Raw genomic sequence first — 20,837 nt, forward strand, 5'->3', positions numbered from 1 at the left:
CATGCAGACCTTGTTATAATGGGAAGGGTGACATAGTACACAAGCTGGACTGCCAACACTCACGGTGCAGTTGAATACCGCTTTTTCTATGGATTGTACATGGCTGCACAGTTTTACAAGCTGTTTTTCTGCATAATCGGCAGCTGTACCTTCTATCCTTTATTGGCTGCATTATTCTAAAGAAAAACAGCTTGCAAAGCCATGCAAGCATTAAAGGGGCTGTAAAAACCTAATCTGTATGAATTGGGGGGGAACGAACCAAAACATAAATTTACATAGTTATGTAAAAAAAAGTGTCAGTGAGTTCACTTTGCAGCAGCGGCGGCGGCGCGTGCACCCAGGTTATCTAGTGAAGTATGTGACGAGTTCTTCTGCAGATCACGGTGAGTTTCCCTTTTGCATACAGCTGAGCGCCATGGAGTGGTATTGATGTGTCAGCGCACCAGAAACAGAAGCCACTGGTGGAGTGCGTCTCCAATTATCCGCACACCTGCACAATCTTCTCAGCGAAAACAAATTACGAAATTAGCAGAATTTAGATATCACAAAGATGATGCTTGTTCACCTAATCACTTCCGGGAGGTAGAAAGAAGATGGAAAAAGATGCTTATGGAACAGAAATCGCAGCCAGTTGGGGAAAAAGAATAGACATCAATTGAGTGAAAATCAAAGCCAGTGTTTCCCAACTTGGGTGTCTTCAGCTGTTGCAAAATTACAACTCATAGCATGCCCAGCCCCTGCTGGGAGTTGTAGTTTTGCAACAGGCGGAGAAACCCTGTCTGGGAATCACTGATCTAAGCACTGGAGGATAGGATTTAAGTGTTAAAATGTTGGAGTACACCTTTAATAACTTTTCATTGTACAGTGTTTAAGCTAAAAGGGGTACTCTGGTGGTGGTGGTGGGGGAGGGGGGGGTCATAACAACTGGCTCCATAAAGTTAAACAGATTTGTAAATGACTTCTATAAAAAAAAAAAATATCCTTCCAGGACTTATAAGCTGCTGTATGCTACAGAGGAAGTTGACTTGTTGTTTTCAGTCTAACCACAGTGCTCTCTGCTGCCACCTCTACGGTGTCCATTTTAGGACATCGTCAGTCGTCCGCTGTAACTCCGTCCTCCGTCAGGTGGAACGGCGTCCCACCTCCTCCCTCGGGCCAATCTCCGTCAGGCGTCAGCTGCAACTCCCTCCTCCCTCCTTTGTCATCCTAAAGTCTCTCATCTGAAACTCCGTCATCCCTCAGACGAAAAACTTTCCTGCCGTGTAGCAGAGCCGAGTCAGTGTCGGTTCTCTGCTATACGGGTTCTGCTCTACATGCTATTCAGTGTCGGCTCTGCTATATAGACTCTGTAGCACATGTAGTGTCTGTAGTACAGGTGCAAGTTTCACAGTTTTGACTCTGCTATACATGCTGTGCAGCATCGGCTCTGCTATATGGCAGGAAGTTGCTTCTGGAGGAGAATCGTCTGAGGCATGACGGCGTTTTGGATGACGGAGTTTCGGATAAGGGAGGATGGAGTTGTGGCTGAAGGAGGATGGCGATTGGTGTGAGGGAGGAGGCGAGACGCGGTTTCACATGACGGAGGACGGAGTTGCGGCTGACGACTGACGGCGATTGGTTCGAGGGAGGAGGCGGGACGCCATTTCACCTGATGGATGACGGAGTTATGTCTGACGACTGACGATGTCCTAAAATGGACACCGACACCTCTGTCTGTGTCAAGAACTGTCTAGAGCAGGAACAAATCCCCATAGCAAACCTCTCCTGCTCTAAACAGTTACTGACACAGACAGAGGTGTCAGCAGAGAGCAGGTCCAAAACGTACAATGCAAACTTCTTGGATAGTATGCAGTTACTGGAGATGATCCTGTGTGCAGAAGTGCTGGCGTGGCTCTGACCACGCCAGCACTTAGTAACTCTGCATACTATCCAAGAAGTTTGCATTGTACGTTTTGGACCTGAGGAAGGCACTTTGTATGTGCCGAAACGCGTTGTCCGCTTTTTCCCAAAATGAACAAGTTTGTCCTGTGCTGGCCTGAGTCTCTCTGTTCTTTCACTTATGAGAGCAGCGCCTCCTAAAGACCGTTTTTTGTAGCTCCTAGTTGCCTATTTTATTATTGTTATTGTAACCGGGATTCTGAGAGATGATAATAATATAAACCCAACCCATGAAATGCAAAGATTAACCCTCAAAGACATCATATAAATACAGTGATCCCTCAACTTACAATGGCCTCAACATACAATAGTTTCAACATACAATGGTCTATTCTGGATCATTGCAACTTGAAACCAGACTCAACATACAATGCTACGGACAGTCCAAAACATGTCAATGGCTGGAAGAATCGGCCAATCAGAATGGATATTCACTGGTAAAACCCCTGTATTAGCGCGTGCACTGTAGTACTGAAGCGCATGCACTGAATTCCTGTCTGGTAGCGCCCCCTACAATACAGGGAGGTATTACATGTTCAGTACTACTCTTAACCTATGTCACAGTTAGCTGCTCCTTTGGACACCAAGTAAGTGCGGCTGCATTTTACTTTTTTAGGAAATTGCATGTACTGTACAGGACCCTGAAGAAACTCCTGTCCTCTACATAGACCAGTGTTACCCAACCAGGGCGCCTCCAGCTGTTGCAAAACTACAAATCACTGTCTGTGTCAGTGTTTCCCAACCAGTGTTTCCCAACCAGGTGTTTCCCAACCAGGGTGCCTCCAGCTGTTGCAAAACTACAACTCCCAGCATGCCCGGACAGCCGAAGGCTGTCCGGGTATGCTGGGAGGTGTAGTTTTGCAACAGCTGGAGGCACCCTGGTTGGGAAACACTGACACAGACAGTGATTTACAGCTCCCAGCAGCACTTTCTTACTTTTATATGTAAGGACTTGCTTTATCTATACTAGTCATCTACTTATTTTTGTTTAATCCTCACTTTTTCCTAATTTTGGATGACATTTTGTTGGCTTCAGAACCAAATACAGGTTTCCATAGAGTTATGGACTCAACATACAATGGTTTCAACATACAATGGTCGTCCCAGAACCAATTAATATTGTAACTTGAGGGACCACTGTATACTAATTTAAAAAAAAAACTTCTAGAACAAGGCTCAATACTCAAAAGGGACTGAAATATTCTTCTGTATGGAAGCATTGATGAGGCCACAGTATATGTATAGACTGTACATACTGCTGCTAATCTGCCGCTATGCCTGCTGGTAATACACTGACTTGTAGGTTAAGCCTTTGATACACTGCGGTCATCTGGGCCCTACAGTAGCGGCAGCGTTTCAAAGAATGGGAGGATCAGAATTCTATTTTTACTTAATCTTAATTTTCCACTGCAGGGAAAGAGATATAGTCACCAGGAGGACAATGCTTACCTTGAAATCCGCCTCTTCTGATCTTAGACACCACAGATTTGGAGGTCAGTACAGAATCCGCACAACATTGAATAGTCAGTTTTAGGTGGAAAAGCTTTTTATAGCGAGTCGGCTGCTGAAATGGTTTCAAATTGTAATCAAAATCTAACCCAAGCACCCATAGGCAGCCAATAGCACCTATGAAATTGTAACTACTGTGGTCAAAGGTCAACTACTGCTGCTATCTGTATAGAATAGAAACAAAAACGGAAAAAAAAAAAAGAAGAAAAAAAAAACAGCAGGCGGCAATGGGTTAATAAGGGGTTTATAGGAGAACACAGATATTTTGCTTCCATATTGCGGCCAACGAGTCCGAGCCCGACTGCAGGTCTTATGACCTGAACTAAAAGCCTCATGGATCCCTATAATACTTACAGTCCGCATAATGAAAAACTTCACTCGTGTCAGAAATACGGATACAAAAGTATATGCGCATTACACTTGTCAGAAACCGGTGATACATCTCTATTCCTCACTATCAGGGTGGGGTACTCTTTCACATTGAAGAGACCCAGCTAGGTTTGCCTAATTTGCATAATTAATTATATATGCGTAACATCAGGGGATACACATATGCAGCGGAAATTTTTGTCCTATTCTGACCCCTATAACTTTTTCACATTTCTCCTTATAGGGGGAGGGTTCGTTTTTTGCGCCCCGATCTGCAGATTTGAACAGTACTATTTTTGTTTTGATGGGACTTTTTGAGCTTTTTTTTTTTAATTAAATTCGGGACTTGCAGTTAGTTACTAACTACAACTCCCAGCATGCCCTGATACAGCCTGTGGCTCCGCAGGTGCCCCAAATTCTAAATTGGCACCCCGGTTGCGTGTACTTTCGCAAATCTGTATGTCGCCATTTTTGAAAAGAGATTTGTGTTCACTGACAGTAACCCGTTCCTCAGGTCCGTCCGGTGCTATCTCAGATTTGTGGACGATGTGTTCATGGTCTGGGATGGCACCGAGGCGGACTTTGAGGATTTCGTTAGCCACTTGAACAGTAAAAACAACATGAATCTTCGTTTTACGTTCAAGGTGGATAAAAAACAGCTAGAATTTCTGGATGTATTAGTGAGAAACGATAATGGTACTATCACTACCACTGGCTTCAGAAAGCCAACGGCGTGCAATTCTCTCCTCCACTTCACCAGCTACCACCCTCCACATGTTAAACGTGCGGTACCGTATGGGCAGTTTTTACGCCTACGCCGCATTAATAGTACAATACAAGATTTTAGGGTACAGGCTGGTGAACTGAGAGAAAGATTGCAGGCAAGGGGCTATCCTTCCTCTGTTCTGGACCGGGCTTTTAATAGAGCCTTGGTGCAGAACAGGAGGGACCTACTGAATGGTGAGAATAGAAGGTCAAGAATTGGGACACAATCTCCCACAGAGCATTTTTCCTTTTCATTCAAATATGGCCCGATGGCTGATCGAATCAAAAAAGTTGTATTGAACAACTGGCATTTGATTATAAATGACCCAGAGCTCAGTAAGCTGGTCCCTAACCACCCAATGGTAACGTTCCGGAGGTGTAAAAACTTAAAAGATCGGGTAATGAAGACGACATTTACTTCGAGTACAAGTCTGCAGGTAGATAGCAATTGGCTTAGTGACGCCGGCCCAAAGGGGAACCATAGGTGCGGTTCTTGCACCTGGTGCCCATTCTTTAAACCAGGTAAAATGGTAAGAATAGGAGGCGTAGAAACAATAGTCAGAAATCTAATCACATGCAGAACCCCATGGGTGGTGTACGTGATTACCTGTAGCTGTGGTCGCATTTACCTGGGCAGCACGTAGAGGCCTGTTCATACCCGTTTCAGGGAACACGTCTATTCGGTGCGCTCAGGTAAGGGTTCACCGCACTTCAGTGCGCATATGAATGATGTACATAAGGGAGACTGTAGTGGGTTAACTTTCCATGGTGTTCAACGAATCCAAAAGAAAGAAGGCTCCGACTTGAGGAAAAATTTACTTCAAGCCGAAGCAAGATGGATTCTTAGAACAAATGCACATGGAAATCTGGGCCTTAATGAGAGGCTTGATTTCAGTGTTTTCTTGTAGTAATAATTTCTATGTGTTCCTTTCACAAATAATTTGTTGCTTTGCAAATGTTTTTAGAAACTAAGTTTGTTGTAATTTTGTACATTGTATTTGTGTGTTTGTATCTATTCGTTCTGGTGTGAACACAGTGCTATTGATGGTTGTAATAAAATGTTTGTAAACCTGAATTCCCCTCCCTCGGCTACGTCACCAGGTGAGAGCTATATATTGGTGGCTTACCTGAGAGAGGGGAGGGTCTGATGAAGCGTGCGCAACAGCTGTAACCCGCAGTATGGACTGATCCACAAGTCGCGTCCTGACATGCTGTTTGCTTTTATTGCACTGCCGAAATAAATGCAGCGTCAAGCTTTTGTACCTGATCCATGTGAGTGCGACCTTCATTCTTTCTGCTGGATAATTAATTTAACTCTTAACTACCCCCATTTGTGAGGGTCGGGGTTTTTGTTTAAAGTCCCATGCAAATCAATGGGAAATGTATGTTCTCACATAACTTCTGTACGGCTGGAGATATTTCAATACCTGGTGCACATATTACGGGTTGGGATATGAGGACGGGATAGGAGGTCGGGAAAGGAGGTGGAAATAGGAGGTCAAGATAGGAGGACGGAATGGTCGGGATAGGAGGTCGAGTTAGGAGGTCGGGATAGGAGGACGGGATATGAGGAAGGGATATGAGGATGGGATATGAGGTGGAGATAGGAGGACGGGATAGGAGGACGGGATAGGAGGTCGGGATAGGAGGTCGAGATAGGAGGTCGAGATAGGAGGACGGGATAGGAGGACGGGATAGGAGGTCGGGATAGGAGGATGGGGTAAGAGGACGGGATAGGAGGTCGGGATAGGAGGACGGGTTAGGAGGACGGGATAGGAGGATGGGATAGGAGGACGCTATAGGATGTCGGGATAGGAGGTCGGGTTAGGAGACCGAGATAGGAGAACGGGATAGAAGGTTGGGATAGGAGGTCGGGATAGGAGGTCAGGATAGGAGGTCAGGATAGAAGGTCAGGATTGGAGGTCGAGATAGGAGGTCGAGATAGGAGGATGGGATAGGAGGACGGGATAGGAGGATGGGATAAGATGTCGGGATAGGAGGTCGGGATAGGAGACCGAGATAGGAGAACGGGATAGGAGGTCGGGATAGGAGGTCGGGATAGGAGGTCAGGATAGGAGGTCAGAATAAAAGGTCAGGATAGGAGGTCGAGATAGGAGGATGGGATAGGAGGACGGGATAGGAGTACGGGATAGGAAGACGGGATAGGAGGACGGGATAGGAGGTCAGGATAGGAGGTCGGGATAGGAGGACGGGATAGGAGGTCGTGGTATGAGGACGGGCTATGAGGACGGGATATGGGGTTGGGATATGACAACAATATATGAGGACAGGATATGAAGTCAAAAGCTTCCTCCTTTGTTGATTTTCCTCCCCAACAAGGATTAGGAAGGAAAAACCGGGCAACGCCGGGTACTCCACTAGTTTGTAATAAGAAACAATTACAGATAAATCAGGCTGGAAATTGAATTACCATCTTCACAGGACCCGGCCCGAGAAACATCTATTTTCTTCTTCTGCTTGCAGGATGAAGCTTGTAGTTCACACTGGTTGTCGTAAGTGACTCCATCGCTGCCACACACCGGGAGGTAAGGCTGGCGCTCACAAGGCTGGCACACACACTGGCTGTTTATACACTTTGCACCAAAGCTACAGATGGTGTTTCCACAAGTCTCTGAAATACAATGAGGCAGATACAAAAAAAAAATTATACATTTGACTCATTATTAATAGGAGACAATACTATTGGGTTTACATCAGTCTGACCTTCTGTTTCATCCTGAAACCTGTAATCCTGATTAACAAAGAGCTGATGTATATTAACAACTACACAGAGTATCGTATTACCATTATAGACTAAAGCTTTCACTTAAAGGGGTACTCCGGTGGAAAACAAGTTTTTTGTTTTTTTTAATGAACTGGTGCCAGAAAGTTAAACAGATTTGTAAATTACTTCTATTAAAAAATATTTACCCTTCCAGTACTTATTAGCAGCTGTATGCTACAGAAGAAATTCTTTTCTTTTTGAATTTCTTTTTTGTCTTGTCCACAGTGCCCTCTGCTCACACCTCTGTCCATGTCAGGAACTGTACAGAGCAGAGTAGGTTTGCTATGGTGATTTTCTCCTGCTCTGGACAATTCCTGATACAGGCATCAGGTGTCAGCAGAGAGCACTGTGGACAAGACAAAAAAGAAATTAAAAAAGAAAAGAATTTCCTCTGTAGCATACAGCTACTAAAAATTACTGGAAGGGTAACATTTTTTAAATAGAAGTAATTTACAAATCTGTTTAACTTTCTGGCACCGGAGTACCCCTTTCACATTCAGTTTGTTGCCAGGTAGGTAATGTCCCACCCATTAGATAGATGGCCCCAGTAGGTACATAACTGGGTAAATATTCATAGCCCTGTCTTCAAACATGTAGTCAATACCTGCATAATAGATAATAGGGGATGTGTAGTCAACACTGATAGCAGGATTGCACAAATGACCCAGTGATTTCCTTCACAAGACCATTTTATCATATAGTTACTCCAGAATCATAGAAGACATTTTCAGACACGTGGCAGCTGACTAGGAACTATGCTATCACTACAGCCCTGATACTACCCTATATCATGGAGCTTTATAATCCAGCCTGGTGGTGTCTGAGTGAGTGGTCCCCAAACAGACCAGGGGTATTGTCACCACATGATATGTCTAGCTGGTGTTTATATGGTTTATTAAGCTAGAATATTTGTCTGCCTCAGCATCTCCTGTTATCTTATCCCCTGACGAACCCCAATTGCATTATTATAGGGGAAACGTGTTGGGGCACGTTGACTAACAAGATTTGTAGGGGCCACACTATACTACTAAAGTAGGTTGATAGGTGACATTTAATTAAACTGCTTTGGTATATTAGACTACATTTTGGCCGTCATTTTTAATTGTAGGTGTAAGTGAAGCATTTTTCTACACCTTTTTTGTGTGTTGATAATGTGTAGGAGGACCACATTTATTAAATGGTCACAGAGCATTTGATAAATTTTGTGCAGGTCACATTTTCTGAAATTTCTCTCTTCACATACACCAAAAAGCTAAGCTAAGTCCGGGCTGGTGTAGTTTTAGAGCCTTTTCAGTGGCGTTGCGCCTTTTTTGAGCCTTTTCACAAAAAGGTGCAGTTCCTAAAACCCTTCCATATCATGTTTATTGCCAAAATCATTGGATTGCAACTCAAAATCAGCAGAAATGAGCCAAAAGGCGCAAAAAAAAAGCACAAATAAACCCTGCTTGCTCCTTTTTTTGCACCTTTTCTAGACACAAAAAACAGTCTAAAGACAATGATACATGTCGGCCTTTATGTTTATTGTGGCACCCCTGAGATTTCTACTTATCTTTTCGCACTTATTTTTTGCACATTTTGCTTTAAGAGGATTAGTTTGTCAATGTTTTAAAGGGGTACTCCGCCCCTAGACATCTTATTCCCTATTCAAAGGATAGGGGATAAGATGTCAGACCCGCAATATAGCAAGCAGCACCCACCTGTAACTGCTTCCGGAAGCGCTAGAGGTTCTCTGGCTAATTCCTCCCGACCACGGGGATGGAAGATCGTGATGTCACGATGTGATGTCACGCCCCGCCCCCTCAATGCAAGTCTATGGGAGGGGGCGTGACGGCCGTCACGCCCCCATCCCATAGACTTGCATTGAGGGGGTCCCCAGTGGGGAATAGGGGATAAGATGTCTAGGGGCGGAGTACCCCTTTAATACATACATAATAAATGCTAACTTTAAGATATGATGCCCAATTTCTGTGACATACATTGACTCCCTATAGTCCAACTTTTATACACAGGACGTTGTGGAGATGGGGTCTATTCTGACAAAGTCCCCTTTAAATTGGTATTCCGGTGAAAAACTTTTTTTTTTTTTTTAAATCAACTGGTGTCAGAAAGTTAAACAGATTTGTAACTTACTTCTATTAAAAAAATCTTAATCCTTCCTGTACTTATTAGCTGCTGAATACTACAGTGGAAATTCTTTTCTTTTTTAAAACACAGAGCTCTCTGCTGACATCATGAACACAATGCTCTCTGCTGACATCTCTGCCCATTTTATGAACTGTCCAGAACAGCATATGTTTGCTATGGGGATTTCCTTTTACTCTGGACAGTTCCTAAAATGGACAGAGATGTCAGCAGAGAGCACTGTGCTCATGATGTCAGCAGACAGCTCTGTGTTTCAAACTGAAAATAATTTCCACTGTAGTATTCAGCAGCTAATAAGTACAGGAAGGATTAAGATTTTTTAATAGAAGTAATTTACAAATCTGTTTAACTTTCTGGCACCAGTTGATTTAAAAAAAAAAAGTTTTTCACCGGAGGACCCCTTTAAATCATCAATGTGCCAAACACTGGAGACATAATGATCCTTTCTGGAGAGACGTCTCATTTCTGAGCTTCTATTTGTAGTCGCAGAAGTTGTAATCTGTCACTGTAATAGATGACATAACCATAACTTCACAGGTACGGTAGTATGAATGAAGAAAGTCTTTATCGAGGCCCCGCAGACAATAGATGAAAAGAAAACTATTGCCGGCTGAATTACCGACCGCTTCATCTAGCGAACGCCGGCTGCTCATAAACAACCGTGTTATTTTTATGCAAGTCCCCGGAGAACATTATAAAGAGTGACTAACAAATTCATAAAATGGCAAAAAGAAGAAGAAAATGACAGGTTATAACCGTGCACGTTAATGTCCCTTCCAATACACGTGGCATCTGGCGGGTCTAGGCGCCGGGTAATTTAGTGGTGACACAACCGATCAGCTCCTTGGATGGTTTGTTTTCCTGCTATTTATAAGCTATATAGTGTGTGCACTTGTATTATTCCTGCAGCTTATACTATGAAGATTGATGCCACATCCATGCGTCCCCTTCTGTAGCCGAGAGGTTTAAAAATGAATGTGTATAAAATTCTCTCACCGCGCTCGGCCATTTTTTTTTGCCAATCGCAGATAAAGTGAAATCTCAGGATGTATGAGCGTTTGATGCCGACGCTGGAGGAACAGGAATAAAAGTCACGAGCAGGAATAGAGCCCTGGGACTAAGATGCCCGGTCTCTAAGGAGGGATTGGGGATGACCAAGTCTGTCTGATCCACAGAGGCTGTAATGTTAGAGGCATCGATTGTTCTCTGTTATCAGCTATTTCAGGTAAAGGACGGACATGTTCTCCAATGGGATTATTGACAGGAAGTCCATAGAAACGTATGACTGTATCGCAGACAATACTCCACACAATCCATAGCGACCCCAATGTATACAGGTAGAGAGGAGGACAAGGAGTAGGGCAGATTTATCTAAAGTGTCTAACAGAAAAATTGGATTTGTTGCCCATAGCAACCAATCACAGGACAGCTTTAAGTTCTAAATAGCTCTGGTAAAATGAATGCTCAGCTGTGATTGGTTGCTATTGGTAACAAAGACAGGGTTTCTTAGACACCCAATTTATTTCAGATTTTGTTGTTCTGGAGTTCCTCTTTAATTATCAGAGATAGATAGATATATAGGAAGACAGATTTGACATATATATCATATAATATCATGTATAATTTAACGTATGTATGTCTATATGTTTTAGCATAATTTCCAAATGACTGGAGATAGTTTGATGAATATGGGATCTGAGGACAAGATTTTTTTCTCCTCATAGATAATTAGATAGACAGATAGATATGAGATAGATAAATAGATAGATAGATATGAGATAGACATGAGATAGATAAATAAATAGATAGATATAAGATTGATAGATATGAGATAGATAGATATGAGATAGATAGATATGAGATAGATAAATAGATATGAGATAGATAGATAGATATCCAAAAATGAGAAACTCCAGCAGCACACCAGTATAGTAAAAAACAAATGTGAAGTTTATTCACCCAAAGTCTTGCGACATTTCGGCCGTCCAATTACAGCCTTTCTCAAGCTTGAGAAAGGCTGTAATTGGACGGCCGAAACGTCGCAAGACTTTGGGTGAATAAACTTCACATTTGTTTTTTACTATACTGGTGTGCTGCTGGAGTTTCTCATTTTTGAATGTTTACTTCAAGTCTCCGGACCAGAGCCTATACCAGCTGGCACCCGGTACCTGAGCAACTTCTACTTGTGCTGCTTCTCCCGACATCATCTGTAGATAGATAGATTGATAGATATGAGACAGACATGAGATAGATAGATATGAGATAGATAGATATGAAATAGATAGAAATGAGATAGATAGATAGATAGAGGGATAGATAGATATGAGATAGATAGATAGATAGATATGAGATAGATAGATAGATAGATAGATAGATAGATAGATAGGAAATAGATAGACATGCGATAGATAGATATGAGATAGATAGATATGAAATAGATAGAAATGAGATAGATAGAGGGATAGATAGATGTGAGATAGATAGATAGATATGAGATAGATAGATATATATGAGATAGATAGATAGATAGATAGATAGGAAATAGATAGACATGAGATAGATAGAGGATAGATAGATATGAGATAGATAGATATGAGATAGATAGAGGATAGATAGATAGACAGATAGATATTGTACATTTGGTCATTACAGAATAGTGTACAAATTACTTAAAACAACAATACATTTAAATAGTAGTCTGCCACCTTGTGGTCATTGGGAGTTTCTGCATTTTATCATGTATCCTTTATACAATATGTTCCCTTAAGGGAGCATTTCATGCACATGCATTCCCCTTCTAAACAATGTAGAACTGCAAAATACACACCATGTAATGTAATCACCCCAGAATCATATCTAGATCTTTCATCATATAATTATGGATATTTAAGCATTTAAGAACCCGTGGCGAGCATCCACATACAATATTATAGAAATGAAACTAATATTTCAAACATATTTTTTTAGGTATAAGGTGTGGCTTCCCTAACCCCGTACCACTGAAACAGATATAAAGTCATCCTTTTGAAATGTACTTACTGCAGTCTCCCTGTGCTGCCACCTGCAGGTTGATTTGCTGCGTGCAGGCTCGTACATGGAGCTCGCATTCACTGCCATACGTGTTGCCATCGGTGCCACACACTGGTTGAGCAGAGGGTACACATTCCGTGGTGCACACGCAGCGTCCAGTGTCAGCCTCACACATGGCTCCGAACTGACATTTTTTGCAGCGATCTGTTATAAAGAATAATTACAAATGGTCAGAAAAAAATAAATAATTTTTAGCTATCAACCCCCCCCCCCCCCCCCCCCCCCACCGCCACCACCCTTTGCTTTCCAGCTGGGTCTTATATGTTAGTCGTCTGTCTTCCACAGACAGCAAGGACGCACCTGCACCCACTATAATGAATTGACCTGTCACCCCGCAGTCATACATCAGATGCTATTAACTCAACGCTGCGTCCTTTGGCATCCTGACAAGGTTAAAGGGTATAAAAGGGACAAACGCAAAAGAAAGTAGCATTCATTATAATGTGGGTGACTAATTTACTTCCTCAAATCCTGCCTGCAATGTGCCTCTTGGGTGGGAAATGTCACATCTCATGTGGGTTCTAAAAGGAATGGGTGAGGGAATTCGAATAGATCATTCCGCCGCAGCATTTAGATTTCCTACAAGGGAATCGCCAACCAGTGTGCTTGATGTTTGCAGTACTTCAATGAAAGCACGTCGCCTTGTGGTTGGTTCTCCGCCCAATCCTAACTTATTTTTTTTTTTTGCCCCAAGCGTTTTATGCTTTCAGTATAATTTATTTTATTGTTTTATTTTTTTTGTAATTGAAAATACAATATCATTTATGAAAATATTCATTTACTTTCATCGCCTCGTGAAGCGACAAAACGTTTATGGAGTCTGAAATGGAGGGTGTAAAGAAAAATATATAAAGCGGAACCCTCTACAGATTGTATTACGGTCGTTCGAGAAGAAGACCATAGACGGCATTTAAACTATTTTTGGAAAAATAAAACAGAACATTCACACTTTAGACTATGTAGTACAGTGGTCTTCAAACTGTTTGCAAAACTACAACTCCCAGCATGCCCGGACAGCCGTTGGCTGTCCGGGCATGCTGGGAGTTGTAGTTTTGCAGCAGTTGAATATCCACAGTTTGTAGAACACTCAAAAAAGCGGGGGCCTCCAGCTGTTCCAAAAGTCAAATTAGTAGAAAAGTGAATAAAACTTAACTTTTAATGCATACTTTAAAAACCAAGGATATCCATAATGAATAAAATGATGATGTGCAGGTAACCGACGCGTTTCGAGCTGAATCTGGCTCTTAGTCGTGGCATGACTCCTATAGGATGCATGCAATTATCTATAATGGGGTTGTACCCACCATTCTTAACCCCATGTGGGTGCCTCCTTATCTAATTGTAGCCCAAAAGTCACAGTGGTTACGCTATAAATTGTTCTTCAGAAATTTTATCTCATCTAGAAAAAAGAAAACTTATACGAGCCAAGACGGGTGACTCTTCCTTTTTGGGGTATACTCTTTTGCTAGTATGTGGAAAAAGAGCAAATTTTCATACTTTTTTTCCCCCATGGAACATTGGCTGAAAATTATTCTCCGTAGCCCTGATCTCCTAAGGCCATGTTCACACAATGAAATTACCATGCAGAATTCTGCGGAAGAATTTGCAGCAGCAAAGTCCCATTGATATCAATGGATTCTACTGCACTGTTCACATGGCAGATGTTTCTGGCACGGAAATTAAGATTCTACCGTCCGCAGAAAGAATATTAATGTCTTTTCTTTCTATGGAGTCTGCATGAAAATCTCATACTAGCCAAACAGGGTCTCCTCCAGAAGGAAGAATCACCTTAGCTATATTTTTTATTTTTTTTTATTAAAAACACTGACATTAAAGGGGTACTCCACTGTAAAAAAAAATAAAAAAAAATAAAATGGTGGAAAGTTAAACAGATTTGTAAATTACTTCTATGAAAAAAAATCTTAATCCTTTCAGTACTTATCAGCTGCTGTATGATCCACAGGAAATTCTTTTCTTTTTGAATTTCTTTTCTGTCTGACCACAGTGCTCTCTGCTGACACCTCTGTCCATTTTAGGAATAGTCCAGAGCAGGAGCAAATCCTAGAAATCATAAAAAACCTATCCTGCTCTGGACAATTCCTGATATGCACAGATGTGTCAGTAGAGAGTACTGTGGTCAGACAGAAAGGAAATTCAAAAAGAAACAAACTTCCTGTGGATCATATAGCAGCTGATAAGTACTGGAAGGATTATGATTTTTTTTAATAGAAATAATTTACAAATCTGTTTAGCTTTCTGGCACCAGTTGATTAAAAAAAATGTTTTCCAGTGGAGTACCCCTTCAAGGGCCAATTCACACTACAGACATTCCATGCACAGCGTGCGCTGTCTCTTGACGGAAATGTATTTCCAAAATGAAGAGTCTGGAAATAGAAGTTCTGCCATGTGCACAGTGCAGCAGAATCCTTTTAAAGGGGTTGTCCAGGAATAGAAAAACACAGCTACTTTCTTTAAAAAACCGCTCCCTGTCTGTCTCCAGTTTGGGTGTGGTTCTGCAGCTCAGTTCCATTGAAGTGAATGGAGCCAAGTTGTAAAACCACACACAACCTGGAGACAGACATAGAGCTATTTTTGAAAGAAATTAGCTGTGTTTTTCTGTTCCTGGATAACCTCTTTAAAACAATGGGAGACTGCTTCACTGGAATGTCCGAGCACAAATTCTTCTAGGGCCCATGAACACTAGAGAATGTCCGAGCGGGGAAATTCTGTTCGGACATTCTCTTGTGTGCATGGGCCTTAAAGGGGTACTCCCGTGGAATTTAATTTTTAATTTTTTATCAACTGGTGCCAGAAAGTTAAACAGATTTGTAAATTACTTCTATTAAAAAAAATCTTAATCCTTCCTGTACTTTTTAGGGCTGTATACTACAGAAGAAATGTTTTTCTTTTTGGATTTCTCTGATGTCACGACCACAGCGCTCTCTGCTGACCTCTGCTGTCCATTTTTTGGAACTGTCCAGAGCAGGAGAAAATCCCCATAGCAACCATATACTGCTCTGGACAGTTCCTAAAATGGACAGCAGAGGTCAGCAGAGAGCACTGTGGTCGTGACATCAGAGAAATCCAAAAAGAAAAGCATTTCCTCTGTAGTATACAGCCCCTAAAATGTACTGGAAGGATTGAGATTTTTTAATAGAAGTAATTTACAAATCTGTATAACTTTCTGGCACCAGTTGATTTAAAAAAACAAGTTTTCCACGGGAGTACCCCTTTAAGCATTCATGCACTATACCATACTATGGCTCTATAAAACATGGCACATTTAGAAATCTATAGGACAATTGGGAAACCTTCTCTGCCTCTGATTTGCGCTGTTTTTTGGATGTCACATTACAGAGCTATTGCTTCTATTTTAGGGCAGCTTATCACTACCATCAGTGGCATGCACAGTCTGCCTCCGTACAGTGATGTGCACTTGAGGCCTAAGTCAAACGGATCATAAGGGGTTTTCTGTCAAAGCCTACTGATGACCTTTTCGAAGGATAAGTTATCAATATCTAATTTTTTTTTTTAGGGGGGGGGGAAGCGACAACCAAAACCCCCAGCAATCAACTGTACACATACACAGAGCCGGGAGCAGACAGCTCCATACATTGTGTAGTGGCTGTCATGGGTTACTCCTATTCACTTCAGTTCTAATTCTCCACACAGAGAACAGAGCCGCCGGCTTTCATCTATTTCTCTGGCTATGGCTGATTTGTCAGGGTGCCGGGTGGTGGACCCCCACTGATCAAATATTGATAATTTGTCCTGACAAATAAGTCATTATTATGTTTTGACTGGAAACCTCCTTTAAGTTTACACCTGAAAAATAAGGGCAAATTCCATATTCCTATTACAGCTGCAAATCATGGCTCATCCACACGTCTAATGGCTCAGACTAACAATATGGGATCACACGATCACATGAATTTGGCTTAAAAAGAATTCTGGAGCCTAATACATGTTCTGACTAATGAACGCTGTGGATTGGCCGGGCATAATGGGGTTATTTACTGGCATAAGTGTGCCCAAAAGCTTTAAATAAATGACATAAGCCACATTAATTATGTGTCTTGAACATATTTTAAAGAATTATGCCAAATTCATAATTAAAGCCAGTTTTGTCAATTCCTAAATGGATACATCCTGCACCAGTTTGTAGCTGATGGATCACCTCTGGTCATAGCTATTGTCAGTGAAATGATCAATTTGAGGTATAAATGCTAAAAAACATTAAAGGGTAAAATAATCTGCCAATAGCATCTTAAATTTGCAAAGGCCAGAGAATATGCAGGTTTTTCGCTTCCCACATAAGAAGTCCCAGAAACTATCCCCCTCATCTAAATGACTCATAATGCATTCACTGATAAGACAGTATAAGCAGGAAAGGCACTGGATCATACAGATTGAAAATGACGGCTAGGTAATGTGCACAGACAGGCAATACAAACTGAACAAATTGCTTATCAGGCTGGGGAAAAGTGCTATGATAAACATGCGTGTGCCCAGCCAGTGTGTGTGTGCGGGATAAAATGACACACCGTGTCACCGCAACTTGTGAGAAGGGACAAAGCCAGGAGCATCCACAGCTAATAACAGAGCACAGTCTCTGACCTGTCGTTCCCTGACGCTCAGCACTTTCATTACTCGCAACAAGGAGCATACTCTGAGACCTCATCATTTTACCAGGACCCAGAATCCCATCTCGCAATAAAACAACACCATGCAGGAAGCAAAACTATTAACCCACTCATTCCACAGTAGAAGATCCCAGATTTAGATATGGGATTCCACCATGGGGAATTGAATAATAGGTAAAGGTATAGGCGCAGGGAAGATGGCAAATCCCAGTTTAACAATTCAGGAAAATAATTGACACATTATAATGTAGGGGCATCATTTAGGGGTGGCAATTGCAAAAGCTAAAAAAAAGTTTAACGTCAGTATAGGCTAGCACCAGCCAGTCCTGGATTGTTGTATTCATTTCTTTCCCCCCAACCTTTGCATCCCTTGGGATTATACAATCCTCGTTGTCTTCAAAGGGAGGTTTATTGTCTCTCTTGGGCACTATGATTGGAACAGAATCAGCTGCCTCAATGGTATATGTATCTTTGCATTCCATTATTATGGCTTTGCCCACCATCCTAAAGATTATAGAGCTTGGTAAGTGAGCTGTTACACCTTGTTCACACTGGTGTGGTGCTGTGCGGCGTCCGTTGCTGCCGTGGCGCCGTGTCTGTGGAGAGGTGCGGCCCATAGACTGGTTTGCGTGGCATTGGGGCCGGTCTGCCAGTGGGTCGTTCCCCCCGTGGGCACTGGTGTCGCGGCGGTGGTGGTCGCCGCCCAGTGCTACGCCATTTTATGCTAGGGACGTTAGGGACCCACTCTAAATAGGTGGCCTTGATGTGGCGAGTGGGCTTGCAGTTTTTGCTCAAAAATGTATACTAACAACTGGTTAGTTTTTGATATTATGCTGAGAAGCAATCAGATCATTATACAAGATTGTAGATGTGAGACCATGTCTGTTTATTCTACCTGAATTCTAAAGATTATAGATCTGCACATCTTGTGCTAATTTTAGCCTCTAAAACAGGTAAGGGTCATGTAAGACAGTGACAGAAATGGTGGTTGGGGATCTCTATATTTCCACAAGGTACCGTTTGTAGGTGGACACCAGGTTTCAAGAAGCACATACCTCATCTAGGAAAAGCTGGGTGAGATATTGGGAATCTCTGGCGAGACTTATCTTCCTAGGGAATTTGGTAAGTCCTATTATCGGACCTGGATTTTTACGGGATGAAAGGCAGGCTTGGTAGTGGGGGTCTTTCATCTCCTTCCTGGGCCAGGCCAGATATTTAGTTTGGCCCCAAGTCAGCACAGTTGCTAAGGATGATTAATGCTGGGCTTACAAAAGGTGTAAGGTTTGACCAGGAGAAAAGCACAGCATGCAAAGCTATCCTACTGACAAAATGACGAACCTCCTATAATGGAACCATGACAATGTTGTGAACAGAGCCTTAAAAATTCTAATTGGCTACTGGACTGCTATAAAGATGGCTTTGTATAGTTGTTGGCCAAATGAACGGTCCTTCCCCAATGGCTATCTCTCCTAAACATAAACATATAGAACGGCTGAACGTTTATGTGTACTCTATGGAGTGGAGGGTAAGCTGGCAGACAGCTCTGGTGGCAGCTTATCTCTCTGAAAACAGTAGGGTAGAGTAGTTGACATCCAACATCATCTGTTGGGGGGAGAATTGATAGGCTGCCATACAGTTAAGAAAATTCAAGCCACAACAAGATGTACATGACCTGGCACTGCTTAGATTCAAACGCTCCCGAGGATTGTTCTGTGGGTATACAGGAAACGCACTGCCTGTTTTCCTTAAGTGTTCGTGTCTGGTGCTTCTCAAGTAAGAAACGGCAATATCATACATTCACATGGAGAGATTAGCTTGGAGAACTCACCTCGGACACCAGGCTAGTAGTGATGTAACGTCTTTATTCACATAGCAGGTGAAATATACAGCAGGGAGGTGGGAAGAAGGAACAAGCACGGGTGGTTCAACCGGTAGGCGACGGTCCATATCGTGCTCTCTGCGCTTCGTCTACGTGGCCTGACAAAGAGCAGAGAGCGCAATATGGACTGTTGTACACCAGCTGAACCCACCCATCCTTGTTCCATCCACCCACCTCCCTGCTGTACGTTTCACCTGCTATGGGAATAAAGACATTACATCACTTACTGGTGTCTGAGGTGAGTGGTCCAAGCTAATCTCTCCATGTGAATGCAGTTAAGAAAATTGTCCGATCCTGTTGAAGTCAGCAGATTTGGCCAACTTTTCTTTAATGTGCATAGTGACCATGGGGGACATAACTCTCAGTATTTACAGTACCTCATCCACCCCTTGTATAAAGCATTACTTCTCCAACCAATTAACTCCTTGTGCTAATCACGCAGCCAACGTCTTGATTGTTTTTACCCTCATTGTGCATTGCATATCTCTTTAAGGATGCATCTGGATAAATATGAATACTGAATGCATGCAGCTTCTTAACCCAGCATAAATTATTCACGGCATGTGCCTGAGGCTGTGTATTGTAAGGCAGAGTTTATATACATTTGTATACAGTAGGAAACATCCCACATTGACCTATAAACTTGGACTATTCCCTGTAAATCTCACAGCTCTTGTATTAGAGATTGTGCCTTTTGCTGACTATACTAACAATTTTTGATGATATTGGTTAACCTCTCCAGAGAGTTGCAGCTGCGCTCGTATACATCTTGATAAAGATATTTCATACATAGACGGCTTGAAGAACATGAAAAAAGCACATTAAATCTTCTTGACACTTTACCTCCTATGGTTACATAAGTGTAATCCACTACTGTATGCTATTTCCCTTGTTGTAACTATTTGCATTCGGTGACGCCACTGGAATATAATGTGGTGTTGTAAGCCCCTAGTACATGAATAAACACACTACTCAGCTTATGAAGCTCAGATCTTATCCCTTACCACAGGGCCCCTTGTGTTTAATAGTGATCTCCTTCTTGAGGGCACAAGCCGTAGACTCTAATTCACATGGATTGCCATAAGTGCGCGAGTCGCTGCCACAGACAGGGTCATACACGCTCTGGCACACTTGCTGGCACTCGCAGACTGGCTTCAGGTTTTTCACAACACAGGCTGCTCCAAAACTGCATTCTACGTTCAGGCAAGGACTGGGAGCATGAAGATCTGTAAGAGAGAGAGAGAAAGACATAGGTTAGCCTAGGACTATGCTATGCAGAAACTTGTGCTGAGGGCACAAGAACCAGCGCCCCCTGAGCAGCAAGCAGGACAAGCGGGGGAGGAAGTATTGCATGCTAGTCATACTCTGCCCCCTAGAGGAGGGAAGGGGACATCAAGCTTGTTGAGCCCACCAGCACTGCTGTTTTCACTGAACAGGCCATTTTGGATAGAACAGAAGCTATAATATACAGATACACACACCATCAACAGAATTTGTGAACACTCACAGAATTTGATTTATTATTTTTTTTACAATTCCATGGCTTTACATGCATCCATAAGGCACAATTTTTATCATATTGTATATAATAGATAAGTCCAATGTTACTTGCATTAAAATGCTATTTTTTTTAACAAATCCAGTGAGTGCTACAATAATTCAGTCTTAGTAGACACTTGGTGGCATGCCCTTCTTGGAATGTGCAAAGCCTGAAGTA

The 20,837-nt window shown here is 42.3% G+C and overlaps 1 protein-coding gene across 13 annotated transcripts in view; it reads right to left on the reverse strand.

Moving 5' to 3' along the window:
• Window positions 1-20,837, reverse strand: part of AGRN (agrin) — a 537,034-nt gene that overhangs the window by 115,209 nt on the left and 400,988 nt on the right. For all 13 annotated transcript variants that reach the window (XM_056542092.1, XM_056542091.1, XM_056542088.1 and 10 more), the window contains 3 exons: window positions 20,125-20,346; window positions 12,548-12,742; window positions 7,013-7,213 (listed from right to left, as the gene is read on the reverse strand). In XM_056542092.1, coding sequence (XP_056398067.1) covers window positions 7,013-7,213; window positions 12,548-12,742; window positions 20,125-20,346 — 618 coding nt within the window. The remainder of the gene's footprint in view (window positions 1-7,012; window positions 7,214-12,547; window positions 12,743-20,124; window positions 20,347-20,837) is intronic.

The sequence above is a fragment of the Hyla sarda genome, chromosome 10 (assembly GCF_029499605.1).
Source record: "Hyla sarda isolate aHylSar1 chromosome 10, aHylSar1.hap1, whole genome shotgun sequence".
Lineage (NCBI taxonomy): Eukaryota > Metazoa > Chordata > Amphibia > Anura > Hylidae > Hyla > Hyla sarda.